The 19,805-nt window shown below is 44.2% G+C and overlaps 1 protein-coding gene across 1 annotated transcript in view; it reads right to left on the minus strand.

Annotated features, from left to right (window-relative positions):
* The window catches only part of LOC122553146 (protein EFR3 homolog B-like), a 205,593-nt gene that overhangs the window by 65,610 nt on the left and 120,178 nt on the right, over positions 1-19,805 (minus strand). The window contains exons 12-17 of the mRNA XM_043696735.1: positions 18,315-18,366; positions 17,317-17,489; positions 14,843-14,918; positions 11,805-11,966; positions 8,818-8,949; positions 2,625-2,692 (exon numbers count right to left, since the gene is read on the minus strand). Of these exons, the coding sequence (XP_043552670.1) occupies positions 2,625-2,692; positions 8,818-8,949; positions 11,805-11,966; positions 14,843-14,918; positions 17,317-17,489; positions 18,315-18,366 (663 nt within the window). The remainder of the gene's footprint in view (positions 1-2,624; positions 2,693-8,817; positions 8,950-11,804; positions 11,967-14,842; positions 14,919-17,316; positions 17,490-18,314; positions 18,367-19,805) is intronic.

Raw genomic sequence — 19,805 nt, forward strand, 5'->3', positions numbered from 1 at the left:
TACTTGAATACCTGGATGTTTTTCAGGAAGGTTATAGGGACTTTAAAGGGGTCAAGATTCCACGTTTCTGCAAGGCCCACTCAATGCTATTTACCACCAGTTAAAGTGGCCTTTGCAGGATCAATTTGGCTGAATTTGTCATTGTTCTTTCCTCTGCCTTGGTCGATGTTGGGTTTCATTCCTTTAAGACATTTTAGTGATTTGATATATAATTGACAGTGATATCATGGTCATTGTTAGACTCATAATTCCAGATAATTTGAACTCAAATTTCACCATCTGCTGTGGTGGGATTTAAACTTGGCTTCCCACAGCATTACCTGGGTGTCTGGATTGCTCTTTTTCATTTTTTCATTGGATGAGGATGTCGCTGGCTAGGCTAGCATTCATTGCCCATCTCTAAATGTTTGGAGGGCAGTTATGAGTCAATCACATTGCTGTGGGTCTGGAATCACATATAGGCCAGGTCAGGTAAGGATGGCAGTTTCCTTCCCTAAAGGACATTAGTGACCAGATGGGTTTTTCCACCAATTGGCAATGGATTCATGGTCATCATTGACACTTCATTCTAGATTTTTTAAAAACTGAATTCAAATTTCATCTGCTGTGACAGGATTTGAATCTATGTCCCTAGAATATTATCTGGGTCTCTGGAATAACGGTTCAGTGATAATACCATTAGGCCATTATCTCCCCCTAATCACTTGTCATTCTTCTTAACTCCAATGAATACAGGGCTAGCCTGTCCAACCTTTCTTCATAAGAAAATTCACTCATTGCAGCAACCAGTCTCATGCCCCTTCTCCAAACTGCATCTAACTGCATCATTTAAACAAGGAGACCAAAAGTGTACACAGTGCTTCTGAAGTGCTCTCACCAATTCATCTGCCTCCAACTGCAGCAAAATATCCCAACTTTTATATTCCACTCTCCTTGGAATAAATAACATTTCATTTGCCATCAAATCACAATACATTGTGATTCATCTGCCAGAGCTCAGAGATCCCTCTGTACATTCGAATTCTGTAATTCTCTTCATTTAGATGGTGAGGAAGACCATGGGACATGCCAGATCATGAGGTTACAGGTTGTTATGGTATATAATTCTAATGTTTATAGTCCACAGTCCTTCTGGATGTCCAGCTTTGAGCTGCTATACCTGTTCTTTATCAATCCCATTTAGCATAGTGGTAACACAATAACACAAAAGACGATGTCTGCTTGGTGAAGACAGACTTTCCAGAAGGATTATGCAATGGCCACTTCCATCAATAGTGTTATGGATTGACGCACTGCAAAAGGTAGATTTGTGAGAATGAGGCCAAGTAATTTTTGTCATTATGTTCGTTCTTTCACCTTTTGCCACATGCCAGATGACCAGTAACAGTGCTATGCACCTATTCTTGGTAGTGAACACTGAAGTCCTCCTTATCCAGAGTATAATCTATGTCCTGAATAGCCCCAGTGGTTCTTCTGAATGGTGTACAACATGGAGAAGTACAGATTCACCAAGTGCAAAAGGGAGGGTGTTAGCAAACATTTCCTTGCCCATGTTTGACCTGATGCCAAAAAAACCTAATGGAGTTCAGATTCTATTATGGAGGTTCATAGGGATGGTGACAAAGGATTCTAGACTCTGTAGTTGTGATTATGTTGTCATGGGCTCAAAGGGCTGAGTGGCCGATCCTTGTTGTAATGACTCATGGATTCTTTCATATTAGACTGTTGCTTAATTACTCTGTGTGAATACTCTCTCATTGTTAACCTTAGTCCTCAACTATTATCAAGGAAGCCGTGACAGGGTCGATGGGACCAGGTGTGTCTACATTATGTCATGGGTTAATGCCAGGCAAATCTGTCTGCTCTTGTTCTTCTTACAACTAAGTGACTTCCTCTAACACCAGAGAGCAGTTAGGTTTTGTGCATAATGAAAAATGAAACTTTTGCAAATGAGTAATTCACCTTTATAAAACATGCTGGGTGAGAAATTAAATAGTATCTTGTCTGATTTTATAACAAGAATGAAGAACGTGGGCAAATTTGAGACGATGAACTCACAACATGACCTTAAAATACAACCAGGAACTGCAGATGCTGGAAATTTGAAACAGAAATTGCTGGAGAAACTCAGCAGGTCTGGCAGCATGTATGGAGAGAAAGCAGAGACAATATTTCAGATCCATCGATGCTTTATCAAAACTCAATGAAGGGACTCTGATGAATAGTCACACGATCCAAAACATTGATTTTGCTTTCTCTCCACAGATACTGGTCAGTTTCTTCAGTAATTTCAGCTTTGTCCCATTGTGACCTCCTCTGCAAATTGCCAAATTGGAAGGCGCTGCCTTTTACCTTTGTTGGTTGCTCACCTGAAACAGGTGTTCAGTATCCAACCTTCATGAACCGAAGTCCAAACACTGCATTTAGGTCCCAAATGAAATTGGCATAATGACAAGCCAACAAATATTAAGGTGCCACTTTTCTTCACCATTAAAATAAACAAAGGAAGTGTCAACAGACACATAAAATGGACTCAGTGAACTGTGAAGGGAAGCTATGAACGTGAGGAAAACCAAGCATATTAAAGACACTTGGGAGGATCTCACCCAATTCCCTGCACATACCTGTTTTCATCTTCAAAGACTCCCTCTGGCAACAAGTATAATGCTTCCTTCCTTCTGACTTCAATTACCTGTCATAAAGATCAACAAACAACAAATCATGAAATGAGGAAGAGGAACATTCTGGCGGGAACCGGAGCAGTTGGTAAGAAGCAAAATGACTGAGGAGGAGTCAGATTCTAGGGCCAGTAAGACTAAAAGAAGAATAAACAAAGAGAGGCGACTGAACATAGCAAGACTGGTGATCTGAGGTGTATCTGTTTTAATATGAGGAGTATGACAGGTAAAGCACATGACCTTACAGCTTGGATTGATACATATAACTTTGATGCCATGGTTATTGAGAGAGGGACAAGACTGCCAGCTTAATGTTCTAGGATTAAGAGATTTCAGATGAGATAAAGGGGGGATATAAAAAATGTAGGGGAGTTGTGTTACTGATAAGGGAGAATATCACAGCTGTACTGAGGGAAGACGCTTCGGAGGGATCATCCAGTGAGACCTTATGGAAACTGGTCAGGAACAGGAAGGGTGCAATCACTTTGATAGGATAGCACTTCAAACCTCCCAACAGCCAGTGGGTGAGAGAGGAACAGCTTTGTGGACAGATTGTAAGAAACATCTAAAAACAAAAGGGCTTTTGAAGTAAGTGGTTTTAACTTTCTCTACATTGACTGGGACTCGCTTAGTACCAGGGGTTTGGATGGGGTGGAATTTGTTAGGTGTGTCTAGGAATGTTTTTTGAAACAATATGTAAATAGTCCAATTAGGAAAAGAGCCATACTATACCTGGTACTGAGGAATGAGCAAAGCCAGGTCATCAAAGTTCCAGTGGAAGAGCATTTCAGAACAGTGACCATAATTCTGTAAGTATTAACTGATGGATAAGGATAAGATTAGTCCTTGAGTGAAAGTACAAAATTGGGGGAAGGCTAACTACCATAAAATTAGGCAGGAACTGGTGAATGTAGATTGGGGGTGGCTGTTTAAGGGTAAATCCACATCTGGTATGTGGAAACTTTTAAAGGCCAGTTGATTAGAGTTCAGGACCAGCATGTTTTTGTGAAAACAAGGACGATAAGATTCGGGAACATTGGATGTCAAGAGGAACTGAGAGCTTAGTCAAAAAGGAAAAGAAGGCGTACTAAGGTTTCAGAGCCCTCGAAGAATATAAAGATAGCAGGAAAGAGTGCAAACAAGAAATTAGGAGGGCTAAAATCAGCCATGAAATGTACTTGGCAAACAGGATTAAGGAAATTTATACGTATATAAACAGCGAAAGGGTAACGAGGGAAAGGGTAAGTGCACTCAGGGACAAAGGAGATGAAATTTAAGTGTTGACCGGATGAAGTGGGTGAGGTCCTTAATGGGTACTTTGGTATCATAAGGGATAAAGACGTGGTAGATGGTGAGTCTTGGGAGGGGTATGTTAATATTCAACAGCATGTCAACGTGAAAAAGGAGGAAGCTTTGGGTCTTTTGAAAAGCATTAAGGTAGACAAGTACTCAGGACCTGATGGGATCTATCCCACAATGCTGATGGAAGCAGGTGAAGAAACTGATGGAGCCTTGTACGAAATCTGTTTCCATTTTAATCTCAGGAGAGGTCCAAGAGGACTGGAGAATAGTCAGCATTGTTCCTTTGCTTAGGAAGGGATAATCTGGGGAATTACAGGCTGGTGACCCTTATATCAGTGCTAGGAAAATTATTGGAGAAGGCTCTTAGGGTTAGGATTTACTCACATTATGAAAAATATGGACTTATTAGCGATAGGTAGTATGGCTTTGTGAAGGGAAGGTCCTGTCTCACAAATTTGATTAAGTTTTTTGAGTAAATGACAAAGATGAATGATGACGGCAAGGCAGGTGTTGTCTATATGGACTTTAGCAAAGCCTTTGACAAGTTCCCTTATGGCAAGGTGAAGTCACATGGGATCCCCCAGTGAGCTGGTAAGATGGTTACCAAACTGGCTTGGTCACAGAAGACAGACAGTAGCAGTGAAAAGGGTGTTTTTCTGACTGAAGATCTGTGACCACTGGTGTTTCTCAGGAATCAGTACTGGAACCCCTGTTGTTTTGAAAATATATAAATGATTTGGAGGAGAATGTAAGTGGCCTGATTAGTAAGTTGGCAAACAACACAAAGATTGGGGAAGCTGCAGATATGAGCAGGATTGCTAGATGATACAGCAGGATAGGATAGATTCTTGGGCAGAGAAATGGAGGATGGAATTTAATCTGGAAAAATGTGAGATTTTGGAAGATCTAATACAAGGGGGAATATACAGTAAATGGCAGAACCTTCAATGTACAGAAGATCAAAGTATACAGGTCCAATGCTCCCCGAAAGTGGCAACACAAGTGTATAAGGTGGTCAAGAAGGCATATGCATGCTTGTCTTAATCAGTCAGCGCATAAAATATAAAAAATTGGCAAGTTATGTTGCAGCTACATAGAACGTTAGTTCAGCCATATTTGGAATAATGTGTAAAGTTCTCTACATGAAGAATGTGGAGGTTTTGGAGAGGGTACAGAAATGGTTTACTCGGATGTTGCCTGGTTTTGAGGATATTAGCTGTGAGGAGAGATTGGACAAACTTGATTTGTTTTCACTTGAACATCAAAGGATGAGTGCTGACCTGATAGAAGTTTACAAAATTATGAGAGGCATGGATAGAATACAAACTCAGTGTTTATTTCACAGGGTAAAACTGTCAACTACTTGGGGTGGAGGTGCCCGTGTTGGACCAGGGTATACAAATTCAGAAGTCCATAAGACCATGAGACATAGGAGCAGAAATTAGGCTACTCAGCCCATCAAGTCTGATCCACCATTCAATCATGGCTCATCCCCATTCTGCTGCTTTCTCCCTGTAACTCTTGATCCCCATGATATGCAAGAACCTACCTATCTCAGTCTTAAATATACTCAATGATCTGGCCTTCTGTGGCAATGAATTCCAAAGATTCACAAATCTCTGGCTGAAGACGTTTCTCCTTACCTCCATTCTAAAAGGTATTCCCTTTACTCTAAAGCTATGCTCTCAGGTCCTAGTCTCTCCTACCAATGGTAACATCTTCCCAATATCTACTCTGTCCAGGTAATTCAGTATTCTGCATGTTTCAATTAGATCCCCCCCATATCATTCTAAACACCGTTAAATATAAACTCAGGGGGCATAGCTTTAAATTAAGGGGTGGTAGGTGTCGGACAGATGTTAGGGGTAGATTCTTTACTCAGCGAGTCGTGAGTTCATGGAATGCCCTGCCAGTAGCAGTGGTGGACTCTCCCTCTTTATGGGCATTTAAACGAGCATTGGATAGGCATATGGAGGATAGTGGGCTAGTGTAGGTTAGGTGGGCTTGGATCAGCGCAACATCGAGGGCCAAAGGGCCTGTACTGCACTGTATTCTTCTATGTTCTAGGTCCTCAAATGTTCCTCATATGTTAAGCTTTTCATTTCTGGGACCATTCTTGTGAAACTCCTCTGAACATGCTCCGGGGCCAGTACATCCTTCCTGAGATAAGGGCCCAAAACTGCGCACAATACTCCAAATGTGGCCTGATTAGAGCCTTATAGAGCCTACACCAGGTTATAGTCCAACTGGTTTATTTGAAATCCAAAGCTTTTGGTATGCTGCTCCTTCGTCAGGTGATGTCCTGATAAAGGTGATGTCACCTGATGAAGGAGCAACACTCCGAAAGCTTGTGATTTCAAGTAAACTTGTTGGACTATAATCTGGTGTCATGTGACTTCTGACTTGAATTACTTGGGGATGTAAGTGTAAGATAAAAGGGGGTAAGTTTAAAGGATATGTGCGAGGCAAGTTTTTTACACAGAGGATGTTAAGTGCCTGGAATGCACTGCCACAGGAGATGGTGGAGTCAGATACAAAGCAACATTTAAGAGGCATCTTTACGGATATATGAACAGGCAAGGAATATGGAAAACAGACTGTGTAGGGACAAAAGGTTTTCAGTTAGAAAGGCACTGTGTGTAGGCACAGTCTTGGTAGGCTGAAAGACCTGTTCCTGTCCTTCGTTCTAAGAACGTAAGATTAGATTACGTACAGTGTGGAAACAGGCCCTTTGGCCCAACAAGTCCACCTCGACCCTCCGAACAGCAATCCACCCACACCCAACGCTACGGGCAATTTAGCATGGCCAATTCACCTAACTGTACATTTTTGGATTGTGGGAGGAAACCCACACAAACACAGGGAGAATGTATAAGCTCCATACAGACAGTTGCCCGAGGCGGGAATTGAACCCAGGTCTCTGGTGCTATGAGGCAGCAGCGTAAACCACTGTGCCACCATGCCACCTATTCTAGGAGCAGGAATAAATAGTTCAGTCCCTTGAGCTTGTTTCACCATTCAACATGATCATAGTTGATCTCATCTTCGCCTCATCGCTACTTTACTGCCTGCGCCCTTTTACTCTTCAACCTGTTACTAATTAAAAATCCTTTCATCTCTTTCCTTAAGCTTGCTCAATGTACCAGCATCAACTGCACACTGGGGTAGGGAATTCCACTGCTTCACAACCCTTTAAGAGAGAATTTCATCCCTGTTTTAAACCCTCTACCCCGATCCGAAAACTATGACTTCTCATTCCAGATTACCCCACAAGATGAAACATCTTCTCTCCAGCTATTTTGTAAATCACCTTTAGTATCTTACATGATCAAATAGATCTCTTTTTGTTCTAAACTCGAGACTATAGGCCTAAACGTTGCCATTCTATTCTTCTGATCAAAATAGATAACCTCACAATTGTCCACATAAAACTCCACCTGCAAATTCTGGCCCATTCGCCTCACTTATCCATCTCCATTTTAAATTTCTTCATTGCAACTTAGCTTCTATCAATGTAGCGAAGAAAAAGATGGGGGGTGGGGCCAGTGTAGTTGCGGAAGATGGGGCACAGGCCGCCTACTTGCGGAGCGATTCAGAGAGCACCTCTGGGCCACCCGGACGAACCAACCCAACCAACCTGTGGCACAGCATTTCAACTCCCCCTCCCACTCCACCGAGGATATGCAGGTCATTGGACTCATCCACCGCCAAACCACAACAACCCGACGGTCGGAGGAGGAGCGTCTTATCTTCCGACTGGGAACCCTCCAACCGCAGGGGATGAACTTGGACTTCACCAGTTTCTTCATCCCCCCTCCCCCCACCTTGTCTCAGCCGGATCCTTCCAGCCCGGCACCGCCTTCCTGACCTGCAGTCTTCTTCTTGACCTCTCCGCCTCCATCCTACTCCGACCTATCACCCTCACCTTGACCTCTTTCCACCTATCACATTTCCAACTCCCCTCCTCCAAGTCCCTCCTCCCTACCTTTTATCTTCTCCTGCTGAACACTCTCTGCTCATTCCTGAAGAAGGGCCTGTGCCCGAAACGTCGAATCTCCTGTTCCCTGGATGCTGCCTGACCTGCTGTGCTGTTCCAGCAATAAAGTTTCAACTTCATTGCAACTTACTCTTCCAACCTATTTTAGTGCCATCTGCAAATTTGATGAAGGTACCTTCAATCCCTGCATCCAAGTCATAAATATAGATTGTAACTAATTGGGGCCAGAGGATCGAACACTGTGGTACCCCACTAGTTACATTTTAGCAACCGGAAAAAGACCTACTTTTCTCAAATCTAGGCTTTCTGTTGGTTAACTAATTCTCTATCCAAGCCAATAAATTATCCCTAAGAGAGAAAGTGAGGGCTGCAGATGCTGGAGATCAGAGCTGAAAATGTGTTGCTGGAAAAGCGCAGCTGGTCAGGCAGCATCTAAGGAACAGGAGAATCAACGTTTAAGAAGGGCTTATGCCCGAAATGTCGATTCTCCTGTTCCTTGGATGCTGCCTGACCTGCTGCGCTTTTCCAGCAACACGTTTTCAGCTCAGAATAAATTATCCCTAACCCTGTACGATCTTAACTGGAAAGTGGATCACAGATTTCACTGTTACCGAGAGTGAAATATGGCGCCCAGGAACTGAGCAAGATCAAAATCCTGGAATATCCCCCTAAATCACATTATAGACCAACTCACAGCAGGTGGACTGTAGCAGTTCAAGAAGACAGCTCACCATCACCTTCTCAAGAGCAACTAGGGACAAGCAATAAATGTTGGCCAGCCAGCGACATTCACAGCTTACAAATGAATTGAGAAAACAAAAATTGCCCAGATAATGTTACCTGCTGGATATTCTGACAGAAGGCAGGCAGGCTGGTCAGTTGGCTAATGAGGTTCAGGTAGGCAGAGCAGAGGGCATGAATTGCACAGCGTGTCCACACTGGCAGGTTATCCTCATTGGTGAATGAAAGTTCCTGTAAATGAAGATACTTTATTGCCTCTTCCAACCATACTGAACTCAGAAGAAGATTAGTACATATTTACATATGACACCGCAGTGGGATAAGATACACACACGTGAGATAGATAAAGTATGGGCATAAAGGAGTTAAGGAATAAGCAATCTTTGATAAAATAATTAAGCAACTGATAAATAACAGAGGAATATTATGGAACATAACTACATGAACATAACAGATAGGATCAAGAGCAGGGCCAGTGATCCTTCGGGCCAGCTCTTCCATAAGACTGATCTTCTGCCTAAACGCCTCCTTCCCCGCCCCTTCTTCATATCCCTACATATCTGTCATACCACAAAATATATATTGTTTGATATTTTGAGTATTTCAAAGCATAACAAAAGAAAAACAAAAATAAACATTAGGGAGAGTAATATGGACTTAAGAAGGAAAATAGTAATCCATACAATCAGAGTAACTCAGGATCTTTACTAACATTACAAAGTCAAAAGATAGCTGAAAAGCCAACTGAGAAATGGATGGAGCCTGAAGATAAAGTTTTTAAAAAATGAAAACAAAGGTCCTGACCCTCTGCCTTTTGTCTGCTGGCATTCATGGTCAGTGAACCCCCAGTATTTCCCCTTTACACCTTCCCAGGCTCTTGACTTTCAGCCTGGTACCCTTGCTGTCCATTGGCTGCTGCCACCCTGAGTACATTGTTTATGCTGCTAACATTCCTTGAAAAACACACAAAAAGTTCTTGTTACGGTGTTACTGGACCAGATTTATACTATTTACTCAGTGACCATCTCCGATACTCCATATTGCTGGATTTGCACAACTTGGACTCTGGTCAAACATTATCACTTTTTCTTTTTTGTAGTTTTTAAATTAAGCAGCACTTCTCATCTACTCAATCTGGGGCTCAGTGAGATACTCACCTCTACCAATTAGAAACTAACAGAAGAACCATGAGCTACTGATATCTCTAGGTTAGCATGTTCCAATGCTTTTTCAGGTATTGCAGCTTTTTATTATGGATTTCACTTACAATTCTGCTTTTAAAATTTATTTGGGAATGTTATTTTCTTTTGCTTGCTCCCCAGTTTTTTTTATGTACTTCATGGTTCTACTGATACATTAGACCAAAAGTATCAAAAGCACAGAAAGCAACTGGCAGATGCCACAGTCAAGTTCCCTATATCGAAAATGCCACCAGAATATACCCGCATTTACCACACTGACAGGGTCCGAAAGGAAGTGACTTGGAGACAGTAAGGATTGCAGATGCTGGAAGTCAGAGTCAATAGAAGTGAAGCTGGAAGAGCACAGCAGATCAGGCAGTATCCGAGCAGCAGGAATGTCAACATTTCGGGCTGAAACCCTTTGTCGGGACTGGGGAGGGGAGAGAGCCCAGATGTACATACAGGGAGGAATTTGGGGGTGGGGAAGGGGTAGGTGGGATGGTGATAGATGGATGCAGGTAAGGGGTTATTGTGATTGGTCAGTGGGAAGGGTGGAGTGGATAGGTGAGTAGGAAGACAGACAGGTTAGGACAGGTCGGGAAAGCGAGGAGGAGGAGTGGGGCTAGACATGGGATAAGGCTGAGGGAGGAGGGACTTTAAAACTGGTGAAGTCGATGTCAAGGCCATTGGGCTGTAAGCTTCCCAGTTTCCGTTTGACCTCACTCTGACAGTGGAGGAGGCCAAGGATGGACATGTCGCTGGGGCAGTGGGAGGGGGAATTTGTGTGGATGGCAACCAAAAGGTCAGGTTGGTCAGTGCGTCCAGAGCATAGAAACTCCACGAACTGGTCCCCAAGTCTGCATTTGGTCTTGCCGATATAGAAGAGATCACATCAACTGCAATAAATGATGTGCAGTTGAATCTCTGTTGGATCTGAAAGGATTATTTAGAGTCTTGGACAGAGGTGAGAGGGGAGATGTTGCATCTCTTTCAGGGCAGGGAAAGGTACTAGGTGTGGTTGAGAAGTTGGTGGGATGTGTGGAGTTGACAAGGGATTTGTGGAGTGAGCTGTCCCTGTGGAATGCAGACGGGGTGGGGAAGGAAATATCTTTTTGGAGGTGTGGTCTGATTGTAGGTGACCATGTTGGGCTGAATGGCCTGTTTCCACGCTATGGGGATTCTATATATATGATTCTTAAAGGGTTTGACAGGTACGTGCTGAGAGAGCGCTTCCCCTCATGAGATACTCTCGGACTAGAGGGCATAGTCGCAGAATTAAGGGGCACCAATTGACAATTGAGATGAAGAGGAAATTCTTCTCTCAAAGAGTTTTGTATCTTTGGAAGTCCTTGTCACGGAGAGCTATGGGAGCAGAGTCCTTGCGGATATTTAAGGATGACAGATAGTTGGATTATTAATCTGTAGAGGAATCAAGGATTATGGGAAAAGAGCAGGAAAGTGGACATGAGGAATGTCAGATCAGTCATGATCCTATTGACTGGTGCAGGAGGATTCATGGACCAAATGACCTACTCTTTTTATTTCCCATGTTTTTATAGTAAACTCGGTTGGGTTTTATTAACAATCAATAATAATTTTATGTCATTATAAGACTCTTAATTCAAGATTTTCTTTTTATTGAATTAAAGTTCTACCATGGTGAGATTCGAATCCAGATCCCCAGAAAAATACCTGGCTCCTTTCATTAATAGCCTAGCGATAATACCATTAGGTCATAGCCTTTCTGTCAATTAAGTTATTTCTTAACTCTTACGTTCCTGTATTTTAACTGGAGGCCATGTGGGATAGTCACTACTTTAGAATTAGCACAGTGGAACATACGATGAATGGAACAAGTCATGCAAGATGAGGATTCACCAAAGTATTACAGATCATAGCACATACCTGGAGGGCTAATACCACCCGAATAAGATCCACAACTACCTCCTCATTGGCCAGTTCCACGCTGATGAGTGCAAGCATGGCATAGAGTGCATCGTAATGGATATGGGAGTTATTCTCCTGTTTACAGCTCATATAGATATATCTGTACAATGTCTGTGAGTGCTGCAAAAAAGATGCAAACTTTCATCAAAATGGGCAGTTATTCACCACACAAAGAATGTAGAAATTCACTGGGATTTGTGTGGTCGCCTGTTGAATTGCAGTAGATGGTAAGCCGAAAATAAAAGCATGAGGGAACAGGAGATTAGAGGAAATTCTGAAACAAATTTGGTTGTCCCTTTAATCTATTCTTACCATAAAAGAGGGAGATATGGAAATGACACACTGGCAATGGAGTTGACAAAATAGAGTGTAATGGGATATGAAGAAACCATACTAGGAAGTGAAATATGGAGGGGACAAACTGAGAAGCAGTGGGATATGGACAGGACACAACAGAGAGCACTGAGGAATTAAGTGCCACACTCGGGAGCAATGACATATGACATGTCCCACTGGGGAGCAGTTATTATGGCGTGTCTTACTGTGGAGCAGTGAGGTTTGGCGTGTCCCACTGGGGTGCAGTGAGATATGGCGTGTCCCACTGGGGAGCAGTCAGATATGGCGTGTCCCACTGGGGAGCAGTCAGATATGGCGTATCCCACTGGGGAGCAGTGAGATATGGTGGGTCTCACTGGGAAGCAGTGAGGTTTGGCGTGTCCCACTGGGGAGCAGTCAGATATGGCGTATCCCACTGGGGAGCAGTGAGATATGCGTATCCCACTAGGGAGCAGTGAGGTTTGGCGCATCCCACTGGGGAGCAGTCAGATATGGTGTGTCCCACTGGGGAGCAGTGAGGTTTGGCGTGTCTCACTGGGGAGCAGTCAGATATGGCATGTCTCACTGGGGAGCAATGACATATGACATGTCCTACTGGGGAGCAGTGAGATATGGCATGTCCCACTGGGGAGCAGTGAGATATGCGTGTCCCACTAGGGAGTAGTGAGGTTTGGCGTGTCCCACTGGGGAGCAGTCAGATATGGCGTGTCCCACTGGGGAGCAGTGAGGTTTGGCGTGTCCCACTGGGGAGTAGTCAGATATGGCGTGTCCCACTGGGGAGCAATGACATATGACATGTCCTACTGGGGAGCAGTGAGGTTTGGCATGTCCCACTGGGGAGCAGTCAGATATGGTGTGTCCCACTAGGGAGTAGTGAAGTTTGGCGTGTCCCACTGGGGTGCAGTCAGATATGGCGTGTCCCACTGGGGAGCAGTGAGGTTTGGCGTGTCCCACTGGGGAGCAGTCAGATATGGCGTGTCCCACTGGAGAGCAGTGAGATATGGTGTGTCCCACTGGGGAGCAATGAGGTTTGGTGTGTCCCACTGGGGAGCAATGACATATGACATGTCCTACTGGGGAGCAGTGAGATATGGCGTGTCTCACTGGGGAGCAGTGAGGTTTGGTGTGTCCCACTGGGGTGCAGTGAGATATGTCATATCCCACTGGGGAGCACTGAGATATGGCATGTCCCACTGGGGAGCAGTCAGATATGGCATGTCCTAGTGGGAGCAGTGAGGTTTGGCGTGTCCCACTGGGGAGCAGTGCGATATGGTGTGTCCCACTGGGAAACAGTGAGGTTTGGCGTGTCCTATTGGGGAGCAGTCAGATATGGGGTGTATCACAGGGGAGCAGTGAGATATGGTGTGTCCCACTAGGGAACAGTGAGGTTTGGCGTGTCCCACTGGGGAGCAGTCAGATATGGCATGTCCCACTGGGGAGCAGTGAGGTTTGGCGTGTCCCACTGGGGAGCAGTCAGATATGGCGTGTACCACTGGGGAGCAGTCAGATATGGCATGTCCCACAGTGGAGCAGTGAGGTTTGGTGTGTCCCACTGGGGAGCAGTCAGATATGGTGTATCCCACTGGGGAGCAGTGAGGTTTGCCGTGTCCCACTGGGGAGCAGTGAGATATGGCGTGTCACACTGGGGAGCAGTGAGATATTGTGTGTCTCACTGGGGAGCAGTGAGGTTTGGTGTGTCCCACTGGGGAGCAGTCAGATATGGTGTGTCCCACTGGGGAGCAGTGAGATATGGCGTGTCCCACTGGGGAGCAATCAGATATGGTGTGTCCCACTGGGGAGCAGTGAGGTTTGGTGTGTCCCACTGGGGAGCAGTGAGGTTTGGCGTGTCCCATTGGGGAGCAGTCAGATATGGCATCTCCCACTGTGGAGCAGTGAGATATGGCGTGTCTCACTGGGGAGCAGTGAGGTTTGGCGTGTCCCACTGGGGAGCAGTCAGATATGGCGTGTACCACTGGGGAGCAGTGAGGTTTGGCGTGTCCCACTGGGGAGCAGTGAGGTTTGGCGTGTCCCACTGGGGAGCAGTCAGATATGGCGTGTCCCAATGCAGAGCAGTGAGGTTTTGCGTGTCCCACTGGGGAGCAGTCAGATATGGTGTGTCCCACTGGGGAGCAGTGAGGTTTGGCGTGTCCAACTGGGGTGCAGTCAGATATGGCATATCCCACTGGGGAGCAGTGAGGTTTGGCGTGTCCAACTGGGGAGCAGTCAGATATGGCGTGTACCACTGGGGAGCAGTGAGGTTTGGCGTGTCCCACTGGGGAGCAGTCAGATATGGCATCTCCCACTGGGGAGCAGTCAGATATGGCATCTCCCACTGGGGAGCAGTCAGATATGGTGTGTCCCACTGGGGAGCAGTGAGGTTTGGCGTGTCCAACTGGGGTGCAGTCAGATATGGCATATCCCACTGGGGAGCAGTGAGGTTTGGCGTGTCCGACTGGGGAGCAGTCAGATATGGCGTGTCCCACTGGGGAGCAGTGAGGTTTGGCGTGTCCTAGATAAACAGACAGATTACTGATCAATAGGGTGAATCAAGGGTGGCAGGGAAAGTGCAGGGAAATGGACCTGAGGGATTAGATGCCAAATGGCCTACTACTATTCCTATTTCTTATGGTCTTAAACTCAGGAGAATATAAGAGGCTCACCTTCTTCATAAAGAGTGTATCCTGACGGGAGCACTTGTCCACTTTTAGCATGAGGACAGAGATGTCTGGAACAATACTGAAGAGGAAGAGGAAAACACCATCAGTTTGAGAATACTCAGACACACTCATACAGATTGACAGAAATGGATAGATACAGACAAAAACACAGAAATAAAGATATATTTTTGATCACAAATACAGAGATATTCAAAAGGTGTCGAAGAATACAAGTTCTACCGCCTGCAGGGCCAATGTCTAAAGTGGGATTAAGTTGGAACGTTTGCTTTCTCTGATGGAACGAACCATTATGGATGAAGTCATCTTTTTTGTACTGTAGTAAGTTCATAAATTCATAAAATATAGGAGCAGAATTAGGCCATTCGGCCCATTGAGTCTGCACCGCTCTTTGCTCATGGCTGATATATTCCTCACTCCCATTTTCCTCCTTTCTCTCCATATCCCTTCATCCCATTACCAATTAAAAATCTGTCTAACTCTTAATCGTTCTATAATGCTATATAGAGAACACATAGATACAGACAAACACAAGTAAACCCAAAAATAGATAGACACGGCACAACACCGAATGGTTGTTTGTTAAACTTTAGCAAGATATATACTCTTGAGACAGTATTAGAGCCACTGCATGTTAATGATCTACACTTGGTTAGCAGGACACAACTTAAAAATGTGCACATGATATAAAACATATTTTAAGCTGCGAGGAGAATAGCGATAAATTTCAAGAGCAAAGGATTAAAGTTGTGGAATACTGCAGCAGATGAAATTTAATACAGACAAAGCATGAAGCAATTCTTTTTGTGAGGAAGAATAAGGAGGGCCGGTATAAAATAAAGGCTACAATTCTAGGCAGTGGTGTATTCAGCAACATGTTGTGCTGAGGGTACGTTGTACATATTCATACTGAAATTGAACGTTTGGGATCTTTTATTTTGTCTAAAGGCAAACTATTGACTTTTATACAGTAATAAGTTTGAAGGACTGACATGCATACTTGGTTTGAGCAGAATAAATACCATTGCAATGACAAAAAGAAATCGACAACACTGAAAAAAACGTTATCGAGTCATACTGCATGGAAACTGACCCTTCAGTTAAACTTATACCTTCCAAACAAGTTTCCCAAACTAAACTATTCCCACTTGCCTGCATTTGGCCTGCATCCTTCCAAACCGTTCCTATTCATGTAGCAGTCCAAATGTCTTTTAAACATTGTAACTATTTGTGGGCGGCACAGTGGCACAGTGGTTAGCACTGCTGCCTCATATTGCCAGAAACCCGGGCTCAATTCCCGTCTCAGGAGTTTGCATATTCTCCCTGTGCCTGCGTAGGTTTCCTCCCACAGTCCAAAAATGCGCAGATTGGGTAAATGTAGGAGAATGGGTCTAGGTGGGTTGCTCTTCAGAGGGTCGGTATGGACTTGTTGAGCCGAAGGGCCTGTTTCCAAACTGTAAGTAATCTAATCTAGATTTCATGAAGAAAGAGATAGCTGAAGTAAGATTGACTACCTCATCTGGCAATTTTTCCACATACAAACTACACTTTGTGAAAAAGTTGCCCCTCAGGTCCCTTTTAAAACTTTTTCTTCTTACCTTAAATATATGCCCCCTGTTTTTGACTACCCCAGCCTAGGGAAAAGACCTTTGCTGTCCACCTTATCTATGCCCCTCATGATTTTACAAACCTCTCTAAGGTCAGCTCCTACACTCCAGTGAGAAAAGTCCCAGCCTCTCATAGAGTCATAGAGATGTACAGCACGGAAACTGCCAGAGAAAAACTGAGCAGGGAGAATGGCCACACCCCTTTCATTTTAACCTTGATTGCCTTTTATCTGAGGCAGTATCTGTTAGCTAGAATCAAACTGGTCCTAAAACTCTTCAAACCTTGACTTTTGCAATCATTGCTTTTACGACCTCTCTGAATGAAAAGCAAAGGACAGCATAATCTTGTTAAAGTAGCAGCATTGTCACATGATGTTAGGAAGAACCTTTACAAAACACTGATTCAGCTTCAGTAGGACGAAGCACACTGTCTGGAGAATGTGAGGGCTTCTGAGAACTTCAGTCACTCAAGTGGTTGGAGAAGCTAGACTTCATGAAGAAAGAGATGGCTGAGGTAAGATTGATGGAAATATTGAAAATTATGAGAAGTCATGACAGAGCAGGTAAAGAAAAATTGTTCCCATTGGCGAAGAGGCGAGAACCAGGGACACTGAATTAAGCTGATTGAATGAGCCAGTAACACGTGGTTAGGATCATCAGTCTACAATCTGAGAATACAGTGGTGGCAGATGTGATTGTGGATATCAAAATGAATTTGATTATGTGAAGAGCGAAGATTTGCAGGGCTAGCACTGGCTGAGTTGTTCTTGCAGAGAGATAATACAAACATGACAGTCTGAATATCCTGCTTCTATGTTGTTCTATCAGTGAAATGGTCCACTTGGGGCATACCTGACATGAGAGAACTTATGTCTATTCCCTTGGCGGTCGATCAGACTGAGAAGGATCTCTATGACGAGGAGGCGATGTTCAGCATCCTCCATTAATGAGGTAGAGAGAAGAGGTTCCAGGAAGGAGGTGGGCAGGGTCGCTAAAAGGTTATTGCTCTGGAACCCAATTGTCACCTTCAAATAAAAGAAATTTTAAAAATCATAAACTACAACCAAACTCACTATAGAATGGCCAGAGGAATAAGTTGCAATATTAAGCACAAAAATAACTTAAATTCACTCAACTCATCTTTTAAATTCTTAATTGTGATTTAAACCCACATTTCTGCTTATTCTGGTGAGAAATTCAATTCAATTCAAATACTCATCATGACAGGCTGGAATACATTTCTACCTTATAATGTACTTAATCCTGTCAAATGCTCTCAGGGCATGGACAGCTCAGAATTAGATACAAGGTACAGCATCCACCACACGGTCTTCATCAAAAACTCCCAGGACAGGTATAGCAAAACATTTAATGGGGAGTACTGCATTGTCAGAACTGGAAATCCTGAGCGAATTTCTTTTTCTGTTCTCAAACTGTCAGGCTGATTGCACCGAGTTAACTCTTTATTTGATGATTTGGGTATGCACAACTGAAACACTTTCTGACTTACCAATGAGTAGACAGTCAGAAACTTTTTCCCCGGGTGCAACACAGTGTTACAAGGGGACATAAATTTAAGGTGAAGGGTGGAAGGTATAGGGGAGATATCAGGGGTGGGTTCTTTACCCAGAGAGTGGTGGGGGCATGGAATGCGCTGCCTGTGGGAGGGGTAGAGTCAGAATCTTTGGTGACCTTTAAGCGGCAATTGGATAGGTACATGGATGGGTGCTTAAGCTAGGACAAATGTTCGGCACAACACCGTGGGCCGAAGGGCCTGTTCTGTGCTGTATTGTTCTATGTTCTATGAGTCTTCACTGGAGCATTGTAGGAATATATTTGAAAAGTCATACCTGTAGGAGGGATTTTAGCAACATCAACTGAATCATTCGATTTCCATTATCCCTGCAACAGGAAGCAGAATTAGAAATGAGTGCTCAGTCAAAGGCCTGTTTTACTGAAATGAATACAAAATAACAAAATAATCAGTCAGCTGACACTGGTACAGACCAGTAAGAGACTGTATCCTCTCTCCTACTCTGTTTTGACCACATAATCGGGATGGCTGTACTGATGTCTGGAGTACTTGTGTCCTCTGCACAGCAGTACTCCTCTCCACTAAACGTCTTAAATAAATTCACTCATGGGATGTCAGCATTGTCATAGAGACCAGCATTTGGTACACATATCTCAATATGCCCCCCAATAACAGCAGGGAGATGGAAGAAAGCATAGGTCGGCAGATTTTGGAAAAGTGTGGACGTAGTAGGGTTGTTGTAATGGGTGACTTTAACTTTCCAAATATTGATTGGAACCTCCTTCGAGCAGATGGTTTGGAAGGATCTGTTTTTGTAAGGTGTGTTCAGGAGGGTTTCCTAACTGAGTACGTTGACAGGCCGATGAGGGGAGAGGCCATTCTAGACTTGGTATTCGGAAACGAGCCAGGGCAGCTATCAGATCTTGTGGTGGGAGAGCATTTTGGTGATAGTGACCACAACTGCCTCACATTCTACATAGCTAATGAGAAGGAGAGGATTAGGCAAAATGGGAGGATATTTAATTGGGGAAGAGGAAACGATGATGTGATTAGACATGAATTAGGAAGCATGGATTGGGAGCAATTGTCCCTCTGAGACAGGCAAGAAGGGGTAAGATAAAGGAGCCTTGGATGACGAGAGCGGTGGAGCTTCTCGTCAAAAGGAAAAAGGTAGCTTACATAAGGTGGAGGAAGCTAGGGTCAAGCTCAGCTCTCGAGGATTACAGGCAGGCGAGGAAGGAGCTCAAAAATGGTCTGAGGAGAGCCAGGAGGGGGCACGAGAAAGACTTGGCAGAACGGATTAGGGAGAACACAAAGGCATTTTACACTTATGTGAGGAATAAGAGAATGGCCAAAGAAAGAGTAGGGCCGATCAGGGATAGCATAGGGAATTTGTGTGTGGAGACTGAGGAGTAGGGGAAGTCCTAAATTAGTTTTTTTCTTCTGTCTTTACGAAAGAAACAAACTTTGTAGTGAATGAAACCTTTGAAGAGCAGGTGTGCATGCTGGAATGGATAGAGATAGAGGAAGCTGGTGTGCTGAAAATTTTGTCAAACATTAAGATTGACAAGTTGCCAGGCCCGGACGAGATTTGTCCTCGGCTGCTTTGGGAAACGAGAAATGCGATTGCTTCGCCACTTGTGAAGATCTTTGCATCCTCGCTCTCCACTGGAGTCGTACCTGAGGACTGGAGAGAGGCAAATGTAATTCCTCTCTTCAAGAAAGGAAATAGGGAAATCCACGGCAATTACAGACCAGTAAATCTCACGTCTGTCGTCTGCAAGGTGTTAGAAAGGATTCTGAAGGA

This window comes from Chiloscyllium plagiosum, chromosome 9, assembly GCF_004010195.1.
Source record: "Chiloscyllium plagiosum isolate BGI_BamShark_2017 chromosome 9, ASM401019v2, whole genome shotgun sequence".
Lineage (NCBI taxonomy): Eukaryota > Metazoa > Chordata > Chondrichthyes > Orectolobiformes > Hemiscylliidae > Chiloscyllium > Chiloscyllium plagiosum.